This window comes from Diceros bicornis, chromosome 14 (genome assembly GCF_020826845.1).
Source record: "Diceros bicornis minor isolate mBicDic1 chromosome 14, mDicBic1.mat.cur, whole genome shotgun sequence".
NCBI lineage: Eukaryota > Metazoa > Chordata > Mammalia > Perissodactyla > Rhinocerotidae > Diceros > Diceros bicornis.
In genome coordinates, this window is record NC_080753.1 from 42,977,968 (window position 1) to 42,998,073 (window position 20,106).

The 20,106-nt window shown below is 42.8% G+C and overlaps 1 protein-coding gene across 3 annotated transcripts in view; it reads right to left on the minus strand.

Annotated features, from left to right (window-relative positions):
- The window catches only part of CARMIL1 (capping protein regulator and myosin 1 linker 1), a 318,049-nt gene that overhangs the window by 286,433 nt on the left and 11,510 nt on the right, over nucleotides 1-20,106 (minus strand). Inside the window, exon 1 of one of the 3 annotated variants that reach the window (XM_058555127.1) lies at nucleotides 12,265-12,370. The exons of the other annotated variants lie outside the window; for them this stretch is intronic. Within the exon in view, the coding sequence (XP_058411110.1) occupies nucleotides 12,265-12,303 (39 nt within the window). The 5' untranslated portion in view covers nucleotides 12,304-12,370. Of the gene's footprint in view, nucleotides 1-12,264; nucleotides 12,371-20,106 lie in introns of those variants that run through there. 3 annotated transcript variants of the gene reach the window in all.

The following is a 20,106-nucleotide window of genomic DNA, read 5'->3' on the forward strand; positions in this document are numbered from 1 at the left end:
GGATATTCAAACTACTCTTATTGACCAAGAGGAAAATAATGCACCAGTAGTTTGACAGGCAGCCAATGGCTCGCAAAACAAAATCAGTGACTGGGAAGCAAGGGTGGGGTGGGAGGGTAGTGTCTTTAGAATTACCTTGGAGGCAACTTTTCACACTACACATCCCCTGCCCCTCTGAGATTATGACAAACCCACAGCGGTTTGGCTTCTTTCTCCTATTCCTCCTTCCCAAACCCATTTGAGAATCATTGCCTAAGTGTGTCATTGTTTCTGATGGGTGTGTCTTATCGCAGGTGTGTGTGTGTGGGGTTTGATGGCTAATGATTTACAGCTTTACTATATAACCTTGGCATCTCCTTTAGGATGAGAGGAGGGGCAGTCACCTGAATCTAATGGGTGGGGGGTAGGGACTGGGTTTAACAGCCTCTATAGACCTTCATCTAATGCCCTTCTTTTCAGCTCCATATCCTATAGCCACTGGTGCAGGACCTGGGGCTTCCAAATCCTGGGCCTTGCTGGGGCTCCATCAGGCTAACTGGCTCAATTCTCATTGGCATCCCTCTCTGAGACCCTCAGAGTCCAGTTGCCTCTGCTCTACCAAGTCAGTAATCCCCCCCTTCCAAAAATCTGGTGACGGCTCTTAGCTGCTATGGTCTCCCCTCCTACCCTCCTATCTTTGTGGGGCCTAATTCTTTTTTTATCCCTTTGCTTTCTCATTTTGGAGGTGTTTTGAAGAACTAGAGATAGTCGTGTGTTCAATCTGCCATGTTATACCAGTAGTCATTGTGATTGCTTCTTGTACATCTCTCCTGCCAGATTCTAAAATCCAAAAGAACAGGGATCATATAAATCTTCCTTATGGTATGCCCCAGAACCTAGGACCGTCCAGGCACATGGTAGATATTTTAATATTTGCTGAATAAATGAATAATTTTAAAAGGATAAACATCAAAGACTTTAAGCTTTCAAAGGATCTTCAGATTTCTAGGTTATCCTCTTAGCTCCTTCTCGCCATCTTCCAGTAGGACCATACTTAAACCTCCAGATTGATAATCTAATCCCCTTTTCAAAATCCCTAGAGCAGTGGCTTGCACACTTTCCTGACGATAACCTACAGTACAGAATACATTTACACTACAATTCACTATACGCTCACATGTAGCTAACAAAAATTAATTTTACGCAATACTTACCCTTACCACATGGGATGCTCTCTGATATCTACTACTCTATTTCAGTTCAGCTCTTAAAAATGCTAGCCATGATTCACTAAACTGATTTCACAACCAACTAATGGGTCATGACCTACAGTTTCAAAAACTTTTTTATTTGTCCTTTCAAGTCTCAGCTTGGATATCGTATCCTCAGAGGAAGCCTTCCTTACCTCTCAAATTAGGGCTACATGTCCCTCCTTTTTGCTCCCATAATATCTGACCCTTCTACATTATTCTGTGATGTAATGGCCTGGATCTGTGGGATGGGCAGGAGATTTAAGGGATCCAAGTGAACTGAACACACACGTCCTTGCAAGAACTTGTACACGCATGTTCAGAGCAGCATTACTCACAATAGCCAAAAGGTAGAAATAACCCAAATATCCATCGATGGACCAATGGATAAACAAAATGTGGTATATCCATATAATAGAATACTATTCAGCCATAAAAATGAAGTTCCAATACATGCTACAACACAGATGAACCTTGAAAACATTATGTTAAATGAAATAAGCCAGACACAAAAGGTCACATATAATTCCTTTTATATGACATATCCAGAATAGGCCAATCCATTGAGACAGAAAAGTAGATAAGTGGTTGCCAGGGGCTGAGGGAGATGGGAGGATTCGAAGTGAGGGCTAAAGGGTATGGGGTTTCTTTTGGGGGTAATAAAAAGATTCTAAAATCGGTTGTGGTGACGGACGCACAACTCTGTCAGGATGCTAACAGGCACTGAGTTGTACACTTTAACTCAGTGCATTGCATGGTATATGAATTATATTTATAATTAAAGCAGTTTAAAAAGAGAGAGAGATCTAGGGGGAAACCTGGGAACTGGTCTAAGTTGCAGCAGGCAGGAGTAGAATTTGTCTCACTCTGCTCTATCCCTGGCTTCTAGCCCCAGGCCAGTTGTGCAGCAGAGGCTCCAGGAGTATTTGCTGAATTAATAATGAACTCTATGATGATGACTACATGGGCTCTCTCAGGAGCAGCCTGAGGTTAACCACCCGAAGAAGGAAAAGGACTTCATTTTTATTAACTGACCTTCTACCTTCCAAGATAATCCAGATTCCAATACCCTTGATAATTATGAACTAAAGGATTTTTTTTAAAGAGAGAATAACATTATTTTTTCCTATTTCACAAAGAAACAGTGGTGCAACAGCCTGTCCCACGGAACCTCATGTGAAAGCCTGCAAATAAAAGCCTTCTCAGCCACAGCGAGAAAGGGCTACTGTTGCAAACTGCGCTGCTCCAAGTTCTATCACACGCCGCAGCTATCTACAAGCTCAAACTGCCTATTTTAAGCTTAATTCCTGCAAAAATATAGTTTGGCTCAGCCATGGACAACAGTTAACCACCAAAAGAGACTAGAAATAAGCGCTCAGGGAAGCTAAAATCACAAAAGCAGTGCTTTTGTGCTACTGCTACTTTTGTTAAAATACCATTTTTACATCAGAGTTAAATACGTAGCTTAACCCACACACAGCCATTTTTTTAGCCTGAGTGTAAATGGATGGTTATCTCATTTAAGGTCTTACTGGTGTCTAAATGCCAACATCCATAGCCACCTGCCATAACAAGGCCAGCTTGCTACAAATAAGTGGATAACATTCCGACTCAGGAGGTGAAAATTCTGACTGCCTATTAAAAACAAAAGCAACATGGCGCCAGCTAGGTGGCGTAGTGGTTAAGTTCAGGCACTCCGCTTCGGCAGCCCAGGGTTCGCAGGTTCGGATCCTGGGTGCAGACCTAAGTATCGCTTGTCGAGCCATGCTGCGGCAGGCGTCCCACATAAAATAGAGGAAGATGGGCACAGATGTTAGCCCACAGCCAATCTTCCTCAGCAAAAAGAGGAAGATTGGCAACGGATGTTAGCTCAGGGCTAGTCTTCCTCACCAAAAAAAAAAAAAAAAAAAGAGGAAAAAAAAAAAAAACAACAAAAGAAACAACCACAAAAACCACCTTTCACCTGTCCCCCATCTCTCAAAAAAAGGCTTTAACCTTCAGATTTAGATGCCTACAGAGTGGCCAGAGGAACAGAAGCATCTAAACAAATTAAGAACTAACATGACACAGAACTACTCCAAGAATATTAATACTCTTCCCACATTATTTCGGCTACCAATGGAAGCTGTTCCCCAATCTCTAAATACTTTTCTGTTTTACCACCCTCTTTAACATTTTTAAGAGTAGGCATACTGCACATTCTGCAACCAAGAGAAATTAACAAATAATATCAGATCTTAACTTTGGCAAAACAAAACCTGGAAATAACTCCAGTTTTTCTTGATCTCTTTTTTAAATGATATTTTAGAATATGTTGCACATCTAACCATTGTATCAAAAACAACTATTCCTGTATACAATACAAAAAAGGCGGCTATAGATGAAAAAATGCAGATCAGGTCAAGGAACTTCTAACGAAGTGGGGAACACAAACAGATACCCAAACAAGTGACCTGCAAAGAAGATGAATAAATTCCACGACAATATAAGTACCTAATCAAAGTGCTAACAAACACACTGTTTACTTTTCTAATTTAAAGTTCCAAATGATTCATAAATATTTGAGAACACTTCTTAACAAGCACAGGTATTACTGCCCAGTTTTAAAATGGCCAGGGCACTATAGATAACATTTTGTGGGCCGGCCTCGTGGCTTAGCGGTTAAGTGCGTGTGCTCTGCTGCTGGCGGCCCGGGTTCGGATCCCGGGCACGCACCAACGCACCACTTCTCCAGCCATGCTGAGGCCACGTCCCACATACAGCAACTAGAAGGATGTGCAGCTATGACATACAACTATCTACTGGGGCTTTGGAGGGAAAAAAAATAAATAAATAAAAATCTAAAAAAAAAAAAAAAAGAAAACATTTTGGTGGCCCATCAAAAAGTTCAACATAGAATTAGTATATGATCCAGCAATTTCACTCCTAGGGATATACCTGAAAGAACTGAAAGCAAGGACTAGTACATCAATGTTCACAGCATTATTCACAAGAGCCAAAAGTTGGAAACAACCCAAGTGTCCATCAATGGATGAATGGATAAATAAAATGTGGTATATCCATACAATGGAATATTATTCGGTCATAAAAAGGAATGAAGTTCCAACACATGCTACAAAGTGGATAAACCTTGAAAACATTATGCTCTGTGAAACAAGCCAGACACTATAGGAAAAATATTGTATGATTTTACTTATATGAAGTACCTAAAATAGGCAAATTCACAGATACAGAAAGTAGAATGGTGGTTTCCTAGGCAGAGGGGAGGGAGGAATGAGGAGTTATTGTTTAATGGGTATAGAGTTTCTGTTTGGGATGATGAAAAAGTTCTAAAAATGGATAGTAGTGATGGCTGCACTGTGAATATACTTCACGCCAACGAATTGTACACTTAAAATGCTAAAATGGTAAGTTTTATGTTATGTATATTTAACCATAATTTTTTTAAAAAAGTAGAAAAAAAATTTTTAATGGCTAGGGCATATAGCAGCTCAATGCACACAATGTTGTCAGTGATAGAGACAGGCATGGCCTCATTGTCCCAACAGTCCTGCAACGGGGAGTCCTACAGGCCAGTAACCTACGGGATGGCTACATATTCACAAAGGATGACAGCGATCTCCAAGCTCCCATGAGAGAAGTGTTGTATTGCTTTATTTTGTGTGCTATCAGCTAAGCGACAGGGACTACCTACAAAAAACAACTTCAGAATAAGAAATTATCAACAGCCTCCATTGGATACAACTCACTAAATAAAATGTAAGGGTCCCAAGCTGAGAATGAGAGCAACAATTCTTACAGCTTGGGCCACATTAGAGAAACAAGAGGGCGAACGAGCCGCCACCTCAACTTGCCACTTGTTTTAATGACTCCACAAAATTAATGTCACTTAGTGCAATGATCATACTTAGAGGAAGCTCCACAATTCACTGGGAAAAAAGAAAACCCTAGTGAATTATCTTACCTTTTGAAAAGCAAAGAAATGAAGACAATGAAAGGAGAAAACTCTTCAAGCGTTATTAACTGAACTAGCTGGGCCCTTCTCTCCTAAAATACTACAAGCTTGACTTCCCAGTTACTCGCACAGTATTCCTGGAAGGCGGCTCTTCTACCTCCACACTATTAACTAAAAGAGCAGACCTAAGGACGTTTTTAAAAGGATTAGCGCTAACGCTCAGGTCTCCCAATTCCCCAGTTCCCAAAACGAGAAGGGCTCTTTAAAGGCCCCTGAATCTCTCCCCATCTAGACAGACCGACAATGCCCATTGTTTTCTGCCAGCAGCACAGCAGGGAGAGAATTCTTCTCAGAGGAAGATTTAGAAGTGCCAAAATCTAACCCTGCTAAACATGTTTCCAAGAGCTTCTCACATCTCTACCGGAACTCAAAGCAGCAAACCAACCAGGGACCAAAGGCCAGACTTCCCAATTTGATTTTAAGCTCATCCAAGTGATCAAGTGTATTCAATCCTAGAACATAGGGCCACTCCATCAGGCAGTGTGCGACTCAACGATTCTCAGCAGCTGCTTCGTCCTGGCCTCATTAATAGAAGTTTTAAGTTTTTAACAGTAACATTGTGACATTTAATGTGCTCTAACATAAATTATTCGGCATGAGCAGTGAAAACTCTGAATGCTGGAATCTTAGATCAAAGGAAGCATTTTCCTACTTGAATGTCCTCTAGGACATCCTAGTTAAGAGGTCAAGCAACCTATACTTGAACTTGTCTTATTCCAAAGAACTCAAGCCCCCACCCTCCACCCCACACACAAATCAGAACTTTCTATTATTGGACAGCTCTGCTGAGGAGATTTTTCTGGGTTTCAAGACAATCTTCAGTCCCTGGTAGTTTTTATCCATTGCCCTCAGTTCAGAACCATAGTTAACAAATCTACATCCTCTTCTCTGTGACAGCCCTTCCCACATGTGAGGGCTGCTCAGCACTGTGGGGAAGTCAGCGTCATAATATAAACCACACACAATCAGCGAGATGAATGTATTTAAGGAACCTTCCTCCACCCCATTTCTCAATAGTTTTTTAAAGCTGAGTGTTCTGAAATTACCCTAAACATTTATAATACGCAGATTAATTATCTAACCCAACTTCTTTTTCTCAAACCAAACTCAATGGAGGAGATCCCTGGAGAAAGGGCTTCTTCCTTGACTTGATTCCAATCAATTCTCAAGGCACTGTCTTCTTCCTTCAAAACACAGCTCCTTTACACACAGATGGTGCGCCATAATGATTTGGTAAACGAAACATTTCAATAATCTTCCTAAAGGCAGGATGGATGAATATGTCTTCCTGACATATTTTTTTCCAATTGGCTAATTCATAAAGCGTCAGAACTAGATATGGCAAGAGTCCAAAGGGATACTCAAATTCTTATAGTTCTTTTGTGTAAAAGATAAAACACTGAAATAAATAAGTTGTCAGCTTTTCTCTGAATTCCTCAGATCACTGGTCTGTGAGATGTTAATTGGTGCTTACGAAATGTACAATGTATATTAAGAACACTAGTGCCAGTCCCAATGGCCTAGTGGTTAAGTTGGGCACCCTCTGCTTCAGCGGCCTGGGTTCATTCCTAGGCACAGACCTACACCACTCGCCTGTCAGTGGCCATACAGTGGCAGTGGCTCACATACAAAAAAAAAAAAAAGAGGAAGACTGGCAGCAGATGTTAGCTCTGGGCAAATCTTCCTCAGCAAAAAAAAAAAAAAAAAAAATGAAGAATGCTAAAGAAAATAGAGAAAAGGAGAAACATGTTCAAGTTTGGGAAATGCTGAGTCAAGTCCTTGGGCATGGAGCACTTCACTCCCAGCACATCTATTCACATCTTGGGAGCAGGATCTGTTCCCCAGTTTGGGAAACACAGGCTTAGAGCTACACAAGGTTTTTTCCGGTTTATATGCTAAAATGGGTTGCTAATGGAACCCAATAGGAAATCAGATGCTTTCTTGGTTTTTCTAACAACCGTAGATGAAACTTTAGGTGACGGTTTTACTTGTTTAAAAACAATAAAATAAAATCACACATTATAAATTTATCACACAAAAGAAATAAAGTGTCATCTCTGAAAGCCTAAGAAATCTTTTCATTGAATCCGCATAAACAACTCTCAATGAAAAGAAAGACTATCTTTCCCGGCAAAGGAGGGGCCAGGAACCAGCTAAAAGTTGCAAGTCCAGCCAACTTCTCTCCCATGTAAAGGACAAAACCAAGCCTTCAAGAACAGGAAACAAATCACTCTCTCTGAAATGTTGCGCAGAAAGGGAAACAAGAAAAGCCAACTCATTTGCACAAGGATTCACATTCCTGAGACAGTGGCACAAACACTGCAGTCACACAACAGTGAGGTGTGACAACCTTTCTCCTTAAACATCCTCTAATCTCCTGGATTAGGTACTGGGTATAATGAACAGCAGAGCTCAGATGGACTACTCTGGGAGCACTTAATGGCTTTCTTGACTGCACTAATCATTCTGACCAAAGCAGAGTCCATTTCAAGTGTTTGCAGCTGGCCATTCTCCCTCCCTCGCTGCATCACTCTTATTGATCCCTGCATCCTGCACAAAGCTAAATTAAAGATGGGCTACGTCAGATAAGGCTGCTGAGTAAAGAGACTTACCAGGCCCCTGAGAAAACAAGGCTTGAGATTTGTACTCCAGGCCTGCATCATTTACTAGGCAATATTCTGTGAATACCTTGAAAAGATCATTACTAAGGGTAGGGTGTGCTTGATACCAAAGTACAATAAAAAGAGTCCCAGACTCTTCAGGAGTTTATAATCTCCTCAAGGATACTAGTTTGAGAATAAGAGAATCCTGATTATGCTCTTGGCCGGGCCCCAGATCTTTTAAGGGGCCTTGAAAACAACCACTGGCCCACATTCCCAGAATCAATTACCCTAATGGAACTCAGCCAACCATCTGAGCAACGACGTAAAAGATTCTGTATCTGCACTCCTTCCTCTCTAGCGTGATTTGTTTCAAAGAATCCAATGGATTTGCTGCACAAAGCTACTTGTATTCTTTTTCAGGTTTTAATAAGAAAGAGAGGGATGAAGAGTTGACTGGAAGGATATGGGAGGCACTAAAAATTGGACAGGGTCGATGCCAATCATTCAACTGGAAGGAAATTTGTTTAGGCCCACTGAATTTTTAGCAAATGATTCACAAGACTGATTTCAACACTCCACTGTCTGTATTGCCAATGGTTTTTGTTAAGGCTCTAACTCTTAGCACTTCCCTCAAAAAAGATGGTACTGGCCAGCCCCGTGGCATAGTGGTTAAGTGCCCGCGCTCCGCTGCTGGTGGCCTGGGTTCGGATCCCAGGCACGCATCGGTGCACCGCTTGTCAGGCCACGCTGTGGCAGTGTCCCATATAAAGTAGAGGAAGATGGGCACAGATGTTGGCCCAGGGCCAGTCTTCCTCAGCAAAAAAAAAAAGGGGGGGAGTATTGGCATGGATGTTAGCTCGGTGCTGATCTTCCTCATAACAAAAAAAAAAAAGATGGTACTGAGAGGCCTTAAAGGGAAATGTTAAGAGAAGATGGTACTGAGAGGCCTTAAAGGGAAATATTAAGAGAAAATGTTATTTGAGTCAAAGCAATAGAGTTGGCCTCTTTGGTCTCATCTAAGAAGTGAAGAAAGGTCTGAGGTTTTCTGAAATATGCTCTATGCAGGTTTCTTTTGGGACAGTCAACATAACATGCTGAAATGAACAGCTTCCATCTTCCATTCTTTCTTGCAATGTTGACTTCAATTGCATACCAGGCTCCCACGTGGACAGTGTTTTAAATAACGGGGCAGGAACTACCCAGGTGATTCTCTGAGAATCTCTGCTTTAAGGAAGCAGCATGCCATGAAACCTGTCTGCAGAGACTACTTGGTCTTCTAATGCTAGTATATATTTGTTGGGCTCTTCCAGGAGACAAAGAATAGACATATATTGAGGTTGACTCAGTTAATGATGATCTAACATGAGGATACCTAGACAAGTCAGCAAAAGAGGCAAGTAAGCAAGAGCAGAAACCCTATGAGCAGCTGCCCTGCTGGGCCTTGGAGAAAACTGAAAAATACTGTGCCTAGATCTATTAAATAGTTTGATTCACTCAACTTTAGGAGTCACTCTTTCCAAAGCAGCCAGCCGGCGCTCTCTCACCCTCTCCTGCTTCTACTGTTTTTGCCACAACTGGCACATTAACAGCCTCTTCACGGCTTCTGTCATACAAAGGCCTTTACTGCCTCATGCCTTCTGCTTTCTTCTCATTTCTCTTTCTCTTTCTCTCCTTCTCTCTCACTCTCTCTCTCTCTCTAATTCCTAAGAGGAAGAATCTCTGTCCCATACAGATCAGCCTTGTTGGTTGGGCAGGGCTGTGAGGTACAGGCTGTTTGCTGCCCTATGGATGCTTACCTTGGGAGTCAGGCACAGCCATCCCGTTCAATCAGCTGTGGCCAAGGTGTGGTGTTTCAGATACCAAGCACAGGGAGGCTGACTAAAGGAAATCCTCAACAGGAAGCTATGGACATGACAGGCTATCAGAGGGGGCCAATATGACCAGCAGACACCTAGCACGACCTGCCTAGTAAAAGTCATTTTCCTAAGCAGATTTCAAAGTTCTGTATATGGTAGGCTATTATTATTTTTCAATAAGGCTTATTTTACAGGTATCTAATTGAAACTTACTTAAAAATCTAACCCAGTGTTTCTCAAATTTCACTGTGGATCAAAATCACCTGAAAGCCTTGTTAAAACAGATTGCTGGGGGGCCGGCCGTGGCTTAGCGGTTAAGTGCGCGCACTCCGCTGCTGGCGGCCCGGGTTCGGATCCCGGGCGCGCACAGATGCACCGCTTCTCCGGCCTCGGCCGCGTCCCACATACAGCAACTAGAAGGATGTGCAGCTATGACATACAACTATCTACTGGGGCTTTGGGAGGAAACAATAAATAAATAAAAATCTTTTTAAAAAAAAAAAAAACAGATTGCTGGGCCCCACTCCCAGAGTTTGCAATTCAGAAGTTTTGGATGGGACCCCTGTGAATTCACAGTTCTAACAAGTTCCTAGGTGATGCCAATGTAGCTGTTCTCAGGATAACACATTGAAAACCACTGATAGGGCCGGCCCCATGGCTTAGCGGTTAAGTGCGTGCGCTCCGGTGCTGGCGGCCCGGGTTCGGATCCCGGGCGCGCACAGACGCACTGCTTCTCCGGCCATGCTGAGGCCGCGTCCCACATACAGCAACTAGAAGGATGTGCAACTATGACGTACAACTATCTATTGGGGCTTTGGGGGAAAAGAAGAGGAGGATTGGCAATAGATGTTAGCTCAGAGCCAGTCTTCCTCAACAAAAAGAGGAAGATTAGCATGGATGTTAGCTCAGGGCTGATCCTCCTCACAAAAAAAAAAAAAAAAGAAAACCACTGATAGAACCCATTAGGTATCTTAAAACAAGACAAACTTCTGTTTGGTGCAATCTATTATTTTTGTTATATATAGATACAGGTATCTAAATATTTCAAAAATAAATATTTTAAAATGCATATAGATTTTTAGGCAAATTAGCCATAGCTATATTATAGAATTGTAAGTTTTTATAGACTTAGATATAACTCTATAAGCTAACTATGACTAGGTATGCACCTGCTCTGTAACATTTTGGGAACCACTGATCTAAACCAGTAGTTCTCAACTGGGGGCAATTCTGCCACCCAAGGAACATCTGACACTGTCTGGAGACGTTTTTAATCGTCAAAACTGGGAAATGGGGTGATGCTGCTCGTATCTAGTGGGTGGAGGCCAGGGATGCTATTAAACATCCTACATTGCACAGGCGGCCCCCTACAATGAAGAATTATTGGGTCCAAAATGTCAATAGTGCTGAGGCTAAGAGACCCTGATCTAAAGGTTGTTTAGAAAGTGAGAATCCACCATGGCCTGGAATCCTTGAGTGTGGAAAAGCAGAGCTACACGGGCCACTGAACTCAAATAAAGCCCCTCGCCATAAAACAAGAGCAATCATAACTGAAATCCAAGAGGAAGCCATCTGAGTGAGGCATCAAGAACAGGCGGCAGTGCCCCAAAGGAGCCAACATAGCCCCACGGGGATGAACAGGAGCCAACGACTGGTTTTTGGGTTTTTTGAAATCTGACTAACTTGGAAGTGAAAGAGGGGCCTGGGCTTATTTCTGAACACATCCAGATTTGCAGTGGAAAGGAGGCAAAAAAAGATACCCAGAGAAAATGCACAGTACTGTCTTCAGAGACGTATTCTCAACAATGTACTTGAACCCTTTCTTAAAGGAAGATTTTTCAAAAAAAAATGCACCCTCTTTAAGAGCAGCAGAGTGAGAAAATGCTAAATCCATTTCTGTACACAGTCAATATGGCCCTAAAACAGCTCTGAGCAGAGAAAACATCAAAACGTGCATCGTGCACAGGGCCAGGAAAAGATGCAAAGTAGAGTACTTCTTTTGGAATTTATATGAAACAGACCCGAGTAATCTATCACTATGGATATACAATCAGACTCTTATAATCAGAGCATTTGACACCATCCACTGCACCACCCCTCACAACAGTAAAAATAGCCAAGATTTATTCAAGACTTAGTATATGCCAGGCATTATTTAAAATATTTTATACATAATACCTCATTTAATTTTCAAAACAAACCTATGAAGTAGGTTCTATTATTACACCCATTTTATAGATGAGGAAAGTGAGGCACAGAGAGGTAAAATAACTTGCCCAAGGTGAGATGGTAGCAAACAGCACTTTCAGGATTCAAACCCAGGCAGACTGATCCAATAATACATAGAAAGCTGCTAAACGAGTGGGGCGTATAAAACGTCTGTGAAGACATTTAGAAGCAGAAAAACCATTACTGAATTTAAGGCTATATATACCACAAGCATCACTCTCCAGCATATTAACATATAGAGCCCTACTCTGATGGATAGAGGACCGGCTCTTCCCCGGACAGAAAGCCAGACAGAAAGGCACGAAGCGTGCAGGCTTCCCCACATACAGCACCTCTGACACCACTTGCTCAGCTCCAGGGACAAGCCGCATATGTCAACGTCAAGACAGACGCCACTCTCATTAAGTCTCTGCAGCGAGAACACACAAATGGAACAGTGCTTAAGAGACTCTAAGTGACAAGGTGCTAATAGCCTCTCCTTTGCTCCAGATGCTTTGTTAACATGCAACACTGGACAGGAAAGATGGGACCAACTTCTTGCATCCAGGCCTTGTCAAGAAAGAGAGAGAAATAGTGAATGGAGACGACCCAACATGTTCCCCATAGAGACCCCTGAGAGGAATACAAAATGATAGAGGGTTAAGCGCTATTTAAACTCCAAAAGTGTTTTCTCGAGAGGCAGACTGTTGAAAAGGAAACAGCTCCCAGAGCTTCACGGTTAATTCACAAATGATGAATTCGAGGGGATAAAAGTTCTGACAAGGAACAGGATGCCCAAGAGACTTAAATGGAAACATCCACACGAAAGAGCCAAGCATTGGACTAAGTCATTCTCGCAGGCTGGTTTTGATTTTCATCAGCACAAGCAGTGCCTGTGATTCAGTGAACAAAACTGTATAAAGTTTCCCCAAACTGCAACATTTTTGTTATCCCAAGGATGCAGGCAAAGAATAGAAACTGACTCACGTCGATTCAAAAGAAAAGGAGCTAGGATGCTCCAAGGGGCAAGATGAACTGTCCAAAACTTAACAGGAAAGCAAACACAGATGCTCCTCTCCAGGTCTTTGTTTCATTCTCATGCCTATGAAGTATGATATAGTCTATCTTTGGGTTGCTAATTTAGGACAGATGCACTCAGGAAACTGAAAATGCCCACTGATAACACCTTACCAACCAGCCTGGACTTCCACTTGCCATACTTGGGCTCAGATTCAACAAGAGAGTGTTGCTGGGCCCTGTAGGGTAGGGGAGTTGAGACTCAAATAGCACAGAGACTGTCTTAAAAGAGCCTTGCAAGGCCTCTGAAATCTCAGTAACTTCCCCACATCTAGTTCGCTTGCTTTTCCTTGTCTGTTCCACAAAGTGACAAATGTAACCCTGAAAATGGAAGGGGTCCTATTCCTATGTGCTTGTTTTCTGAAGCAGCAAAAAAAGGGGTCCCCTGAGGAGCCTCATCCTACCTGTCAGCCTTGGAAGGAAAGACAACCACAAGCAGCATGGTACACAATGCAGCTTTGAAGAGAGAGAAACGCAGGCTGAACCCTTGGGGGACACTGCAAGGAAGAAGGGGCTCCATAAGGAGCTGCTCAGGGGAGGACAGCCCACAGGTCCTCACTACCTGGACATGCCCCACCTTGGGTGGGCGGATAGAGAGAGGGTGAGGAAGCGGGGAAGGTAAGTGGGAACAGAAGGACAGACTACTCTGCAGCTTCAGGTAGATTCGGGAAGGACCATGAGACTTAACAGATTTATTGTTAGCTACACAGGTGAAGTCAACTGCCTTCAGAACTGCCTGGGAGGAAAAGTAATGTCTCCTTTCATTATGACCCTAAAATATCTTCTAAGACACAGGACTAGCTGTACATGCATATTAGCTTAGGGTTCTTCTTAACTACACTTTGTCTAATGACAGTGCCATGGGCCTTACCATCGGCAAATCTGCTTAACTAGCACTTATCAGAGCATTCAAGGACCCAAGGTAAGAAAGTCCCATGACAAGGGCAAAGATCAAAGATCATAACACAGCTTGCTAGTTGACTGGATGTTTGTGGGTCTTACAGATATTTCTACTGCTGTCAGAGGGTCCAGCATTATATTTCAAAAGTTTTCTCCCATCTGGTCTTCAATGGAAATTCCTATCTCTGCAGTCATCATTTTCTAGAGGCCCGAGTACAATCTTCCAAGAGTAGGGTTACTCATAGTAAAAGGACTTGAATGGGCCAAGTTTGAAAACTCTGCCCTCCAAAAAGTCAGTAGATCCTAAGAACTGTAGATATTGTATTTTTTGTGTATATGTGTGATTGAGGTCTGTAAACGTAGAAGCGGTTTCAAGAGCTCCTGAAAATGGTCTCCGGCAAACCTGTAATTATTAGCTTCTTTCCTTCTTTCATTTAGAAGTCTGGTGCAGAAGAAATAATAAGCAGTTAATTGAGAGAGAGAGTTCATTTGGGTTCTGGTTGGGGCCGGCCCCGTGGCTTGGCGGCTGGGTGCGCACACTTCGCTGCTGGCGGCCCGGGTTCGGATCCCGAGCACGCACTGACGCACCACTTCTCCGGCCATGCTGAGGCCGAGTCCCACACACAGCAACTAGAAGGATGTGCAGCTATGACATACAACTATCTACTGTGGCTTTGGGGGAGAAAATAAAAATAAATAAATAAAATTACATTTGGGTTCTGGTTAGCCAGAGTAAGCTTTAATTTTAGTGCTATTGACCCCAGGAAATGATCTGTTAGACCACCTATAAGACAGCAATAATATTATTAAAGGATGTTATCAGAAAAATTATTTCCTCAGTAAAGATGTGAAGCTTTAAAAAAAAAAAAAAGATCGGGGCCGGCCCGGTGGCGCAAGCGGTTAAGTGCGCGCGCTCCGCTGCGGCTGCCCGGGGTTCGCTGGTTCGGATCCCGGGCGCGCACCGACGCACTGCTTGGTAAGCCACGCTGTGGCGGCATCCCATATAAAGTGGAGGAAGATAGGCACCGATGTTAGCCCAGGGCCGTCTTCCTCAGCAAAAAAAGAGGAGGATTGGCGGATGTTAGCTTAGGGCTGATCTCCTCACAAAAAAAAAAAAAAAAAAAAAAGATCAAAGATCATAATACAGTCTCACACCTAGCTAGGGACAGCAAGGAAAAGGCTATGGCTGGGCCGGCCCCGTGGCTTAGCGGTTAAGTGCGCACGCTCCACTGCTGGCGGCCTGGGTTCGGATCCCGGGCGCACACTGACGCACCGCTTCTCTGGCCATGCTGAGGCCGCGTCCCACATACAGCAACTGGAAGTATGTGCAACTATGACATATAACTATCTACAGGGGCTTTGGGGGAAAAAAAAAAAAAGAGGAGGATTGGCAATAGATGTTGGCTCAGAGCCAGTCTTCCTCAGCAAAAAGAGGAGGATTAGCATGGATGTTAGCTCAGGACTGATCTTTCTCACAAAAAAAAAAAAAGGCTATGGCTGATTCAGCAGAAGCCAAGACAGTGACAATCAATCAAGAGCTGTGACTCTGGAACCCCATTTGCAGTCACCAGTAAATACAAGAGCCACAAGACTTCTATGTGCCTGCAAACATTCTACAGAAGACAAGACATCCACGCAGGCAGACCCGTGAAAGGGCCCTAAACTGCAAGAAAAAAGTTTGCTTCAAGAGCTAGGGTCCAAGGAGCACTGACCTAAGAAAGACACGGACTGGAACAAAGAGAACAAGCCATTCTCATAAGCAGATTTTTTTTTTAAGACAATAAAATCAATGAGGTGGGGGAATTACTTACTCTCTATTGAGACTTCTTGAATAACAACCAAGTGAAAAACGTATCCTTTAAAAAGCCTGTCAGGCAGCAATTCCACTTCCAGGAATTTATCCAAGAGAAATAAATACGAGGATGTGCACATTTATAAGGCAAAATATTGGAAGCAACCTAAATATCTCACAGTAAGCGTTAGATAAATTAGAGTATACCTCTCTAGTGGATTAATGGAGTGCTATGTAGAAATTCAAAACATAGATATATATAATTGTCATGGAACGCTCTGACCTCAAAAATTAAACTTTAAAAGTTGATTACAGGGGCCGGCCCGGTGGCGCAAGCGGTTAAGTGCACGCGCTCCGCTGCGGCGGCCCGGGGTTCGCTGGTTCGGATCCCGGGCGCGCACCGACGCACTGCTTGGCAAGCCATGCTGTGGCGGCGTCCCATATAAAGTGGAGGAAGATGGGCACAGATGTTAGCCCAGGGCCGTCTTCCTCAGCAAAAAAAGAGGAGGATTGGCGGATGTTAGCACAGGGCTGATCTCCTCACAAAAAAAAAAAAAAAAAAAAAAAGTTGATTACAGGGGGCGGGCCTGGTGGTAGACTAGTTAAGTTTGTGCACTCTGCCTCAGCGGCCCGGGGTTCACAGGTTCGGATCCCGGGCATGAACCTATGCACTGCTTATCAAGCCATGCTATGGTAGCATCTCACATAAAAATAGAGAAAGATGCACACAGATATTAGCCCCGGGGCCAATCTTCCTCACAAAAAAAAAAAAAAAAGTTGATTACAAAACAGTATTCATGGGCCAGCCCCAGTGGCCTAGTGGTTAATTTCGGCATGCTCTCCTTCAGCAGCCCAGCTTCATTTCCCAGGCATGGACCTATACCACTGTCTGCCAGTGGCCATGTTGTGGTGGTGGCTCACATACAAAAAGAGGAAGATTGGCAGCCAATGTTAGCTCAGGGGAAATCTTCCTCAGCCAAAAAAAAAAGAAAATAGTATTCATGATTCCATTTAGAAATATATCATATATTTATATTACGCAAGCATAGAAAAATATGGAAAATATTTATGGATATGTTTTCCAATGGTTACATCTGAATCGACAGAACTAGGTCATGCTTCAGTTTTGCTTTCCTATATTTTATAATTTTTCAGTAATGCAAATAGCATAGATACTTTCCAAATTTAAAAAACAAGAAGAAAACTTTCAATGCCCAAGCAACGGGTAGTCTTCACTTGGCAGACTGCACCTAGATCAATGTTTCCTACACAGTCTGGAGGAACAATTCTGTGATGCCACCCACTACATCCCACCTTCAAGAGGCACAATCCACAGGAGCTCATTAAAGACTCTGACAAAGTCTGTTTAATTCATTTTAACAGTGTTTGCCAAACATCTGTGATCCCAAAACACCTAAAGTTTAAAAGGCGCGTTGACAAAGTAGAATGCTTCCCAAGCAAGATGATCAGAACAGTAAAAAGTCTGTAAGCAATGCCCTGCAAGGAGTAAGATTGCAGGAAGTGAGCATATTTAGCCTGAGGACTAAAAGACCAAAGAAAAACATGATAACCATCTTCAAATACTTGAACCGCACTCATGACTAGGAGGGAGCAAAATTGTTCTGTGATGTTCCAGTAGACTACACTAGAATGAACGCGGAGAAGTTACTGAGCAGCAGATTCCAGCTCAAACTAAGGGCTTTCTGAGACTTGCATTTCCCATCACTGAAAATAGTGAAGCAAAAAGTGGATACCCAGCTATCTGGGACGCTACAGAAGAAACTTCTCATAGGCTAGGGTGCATGGTTAGATGGCCAGCAAGAGTCCTCCAATCCCAAGATCCTCTGGGCAGCCATCAGGAGGGCAAGGTCTGCACAAACTTCCCCAGAGTCAGCTTAAGTCAGTCCACCCACACCTGATCCTATCTGGAGGACATGCCTACTAATCCAGTCAATGCCATAAATGTCTCCTAAGAACCCAAGGCCCAGGAATCAGCAGAAATAGACACACTTGCCTCACTAGCAGGGACGAAGCATATTCATCTCTAACCATTGCCAAAGGCTGGAGACGCTCCAAGTACAATTCGGGGCATTTGTACATCCCTGCTTCTACCTCCACGAGGACCCACTGTGCATCTATCCGTATCTAAAGAGGCCAAGATACCTGCTGGCCAAGGTTCATCAAGAGATAATGTTTTCATGGGGCCGGCCCCGTGTCTTAGCAGTTAAGTGCCTGTGCTCCGCTGCTGGTGGCCCAGGTTCGGATCCCTGGTGCACACCGACTCACCGCTTCTCTGGCCATGCTGAGGCCGCGTCCCACATACAGCAACTAGAAGGATGTGCAACTATGACATACAACTATCTACTGGGGCTTTGGGGGAAAAATAAATAAATAAAATTAAAAAAAAAAAAAGAGATAATGTTTTCAAAAAAGAAAAACTCTCTCCCAAAAAACAAAGATGAGGAAAAGGACCCAGTGGGTGAAAGTGAACAGACTGTCTTATTTACACACACACACACACAGCACCCCAAATGTCCTTCTTTCCTCCCTTTACTTTACCCCTCTTTTCTCAAAGAGTTGGGGAAAGTGATACATTTAGATAGAGAGAGATAATAGGGTACAGTAACAAAGATTTACAACAATATGCCCCATATATACTAATGCAAATTCTTGCATTCTATTAAAGGATGAGCACTTTAGAAAAGGGAGGATGACTAGGGGGAAAAAAATCTTCTACCCTTCAACAAATTTTAGTTGCATTTTTCAAGCTACTTTAACAATAGATATGAACAGCGTTTCCAATGAAATGAAACATAAAGGTGTTACAGTAGCCTTTTACTAAAGTCTGTTTTGTTTTCTCAGTAACTATTTTATAACTATGAAAAAAGAGTTCTCCCTATTCATTGCATATTTTGGTTAGATTTCCTGGCTCCTCCATTTCCACAGTGTCCCTTTCACACTACTCCCAAACTCCCTAGCCGCCTCCCCTCCCCAGGATGCAGCTAAATGCCCTGGTCCCCAGTAGCTAAATCCCAGAGGCTAGAAAAGAGTATCTTTTTAAGAACAAGGAAAAGTTACACCAAGGCTGGTGTATGTTCAACAGCTTCTTGCCCAAGGTCATTTGACTCGCCTGTGCTAACTACAGAAGAAACTGGGGCATTTGCAGATGAGAGAACAGAATGTTAAGGCAGCTCAGGTAACAAGGTGAAGTTGGCCAGAACTGCCTCCTGGAAATAAATGCCCAGAGCCAGAGCCTGCCTCCAACCCCCTACCCAGAGACCAGGGGGTGCTGACTCGAGTTCTGGGTTAGGGTAAATTCTCAAGCACTCAAATGTGGATTCTTTTATTTTGAATTTCCCAGAAGTTTTGCCAGGACCTTTGGCAACAGTGTGTGCTCTCCCAAAACCCACTCCCAAAGATCGTTTCAATGTTGTTGCTGTTTTCTAAAGCTCATTCTAGAGTCAGGTAACTTCACCCAGGTGCTTTGGAAATTACCTATGCACCGAATTGTAAGTGATCCTTAAAAGTTGAGACTCCTAACGGTACCACAAAGAGAACTGTTCAAATTACCCAACAACTGGTACGAGAGCCTCCCGCGGAGGGAAGGAAACCCCGGAGGCCTAGAACAATGACTTTCCAACAGTGTTCTTCAGAAGCCACTGCAATCTACAAACATCTGATGTGAATTTCATTCTTACATCTATTTTAACTGCTGGAATAAAACACAAACACATGATATGATGTGTTAACATATTGGAGGTCAACAACGAGGTAAGCTAAGCTGTGATAACCCACTTTTGTGCAGAACTCAAAATAAAGCTTCTCCTGCCACCTCTATTTACTTGGAAAGCATCCTGAGATTGCAAACTAGCTATTTTAAAAACTGTGATATTTGTACTCCTTAACTGGTGAACAGGGAGTTTATACTATGCAGCCAAAACAAAATCAAGTCTCCCCTTCTATTTCTAATTTATGTTCATCAAAACAGCTCAGTGAAATCACTGACTGGGTTTATCCTATTTTGGATTTCACTACAAACTTGCAAAATATACTCCTAAAATTTCACTACTTTATGGGTTCCATGGAAAATTACATGTTTTAAAAGGGTAATACTGATTTTTTAAAAAGTCTGGAAACCATTGGCCAAGGCTGATGTCTCCTGAAAGTAGCTGCAAACACAAATTCCAGAGTGGATATTTGTCTGAGAAGTGATTATACCACAGGTCGTGCTGCCGAATCAAGTTAGGTATTAGAAATTCGGGAACTAGGAAAATATTAAACAGACTGGCCATGCAAAATGAACATGGCCTAGTGTAAAAGAACAATGTTCTCCATATCACAGAATAACTGAGATTTCAAATAATTAATCATTAAGTGGGCCAGATGCTTATAAAACTTTGAGGTGAGAGATATTCCCTTTTAAATG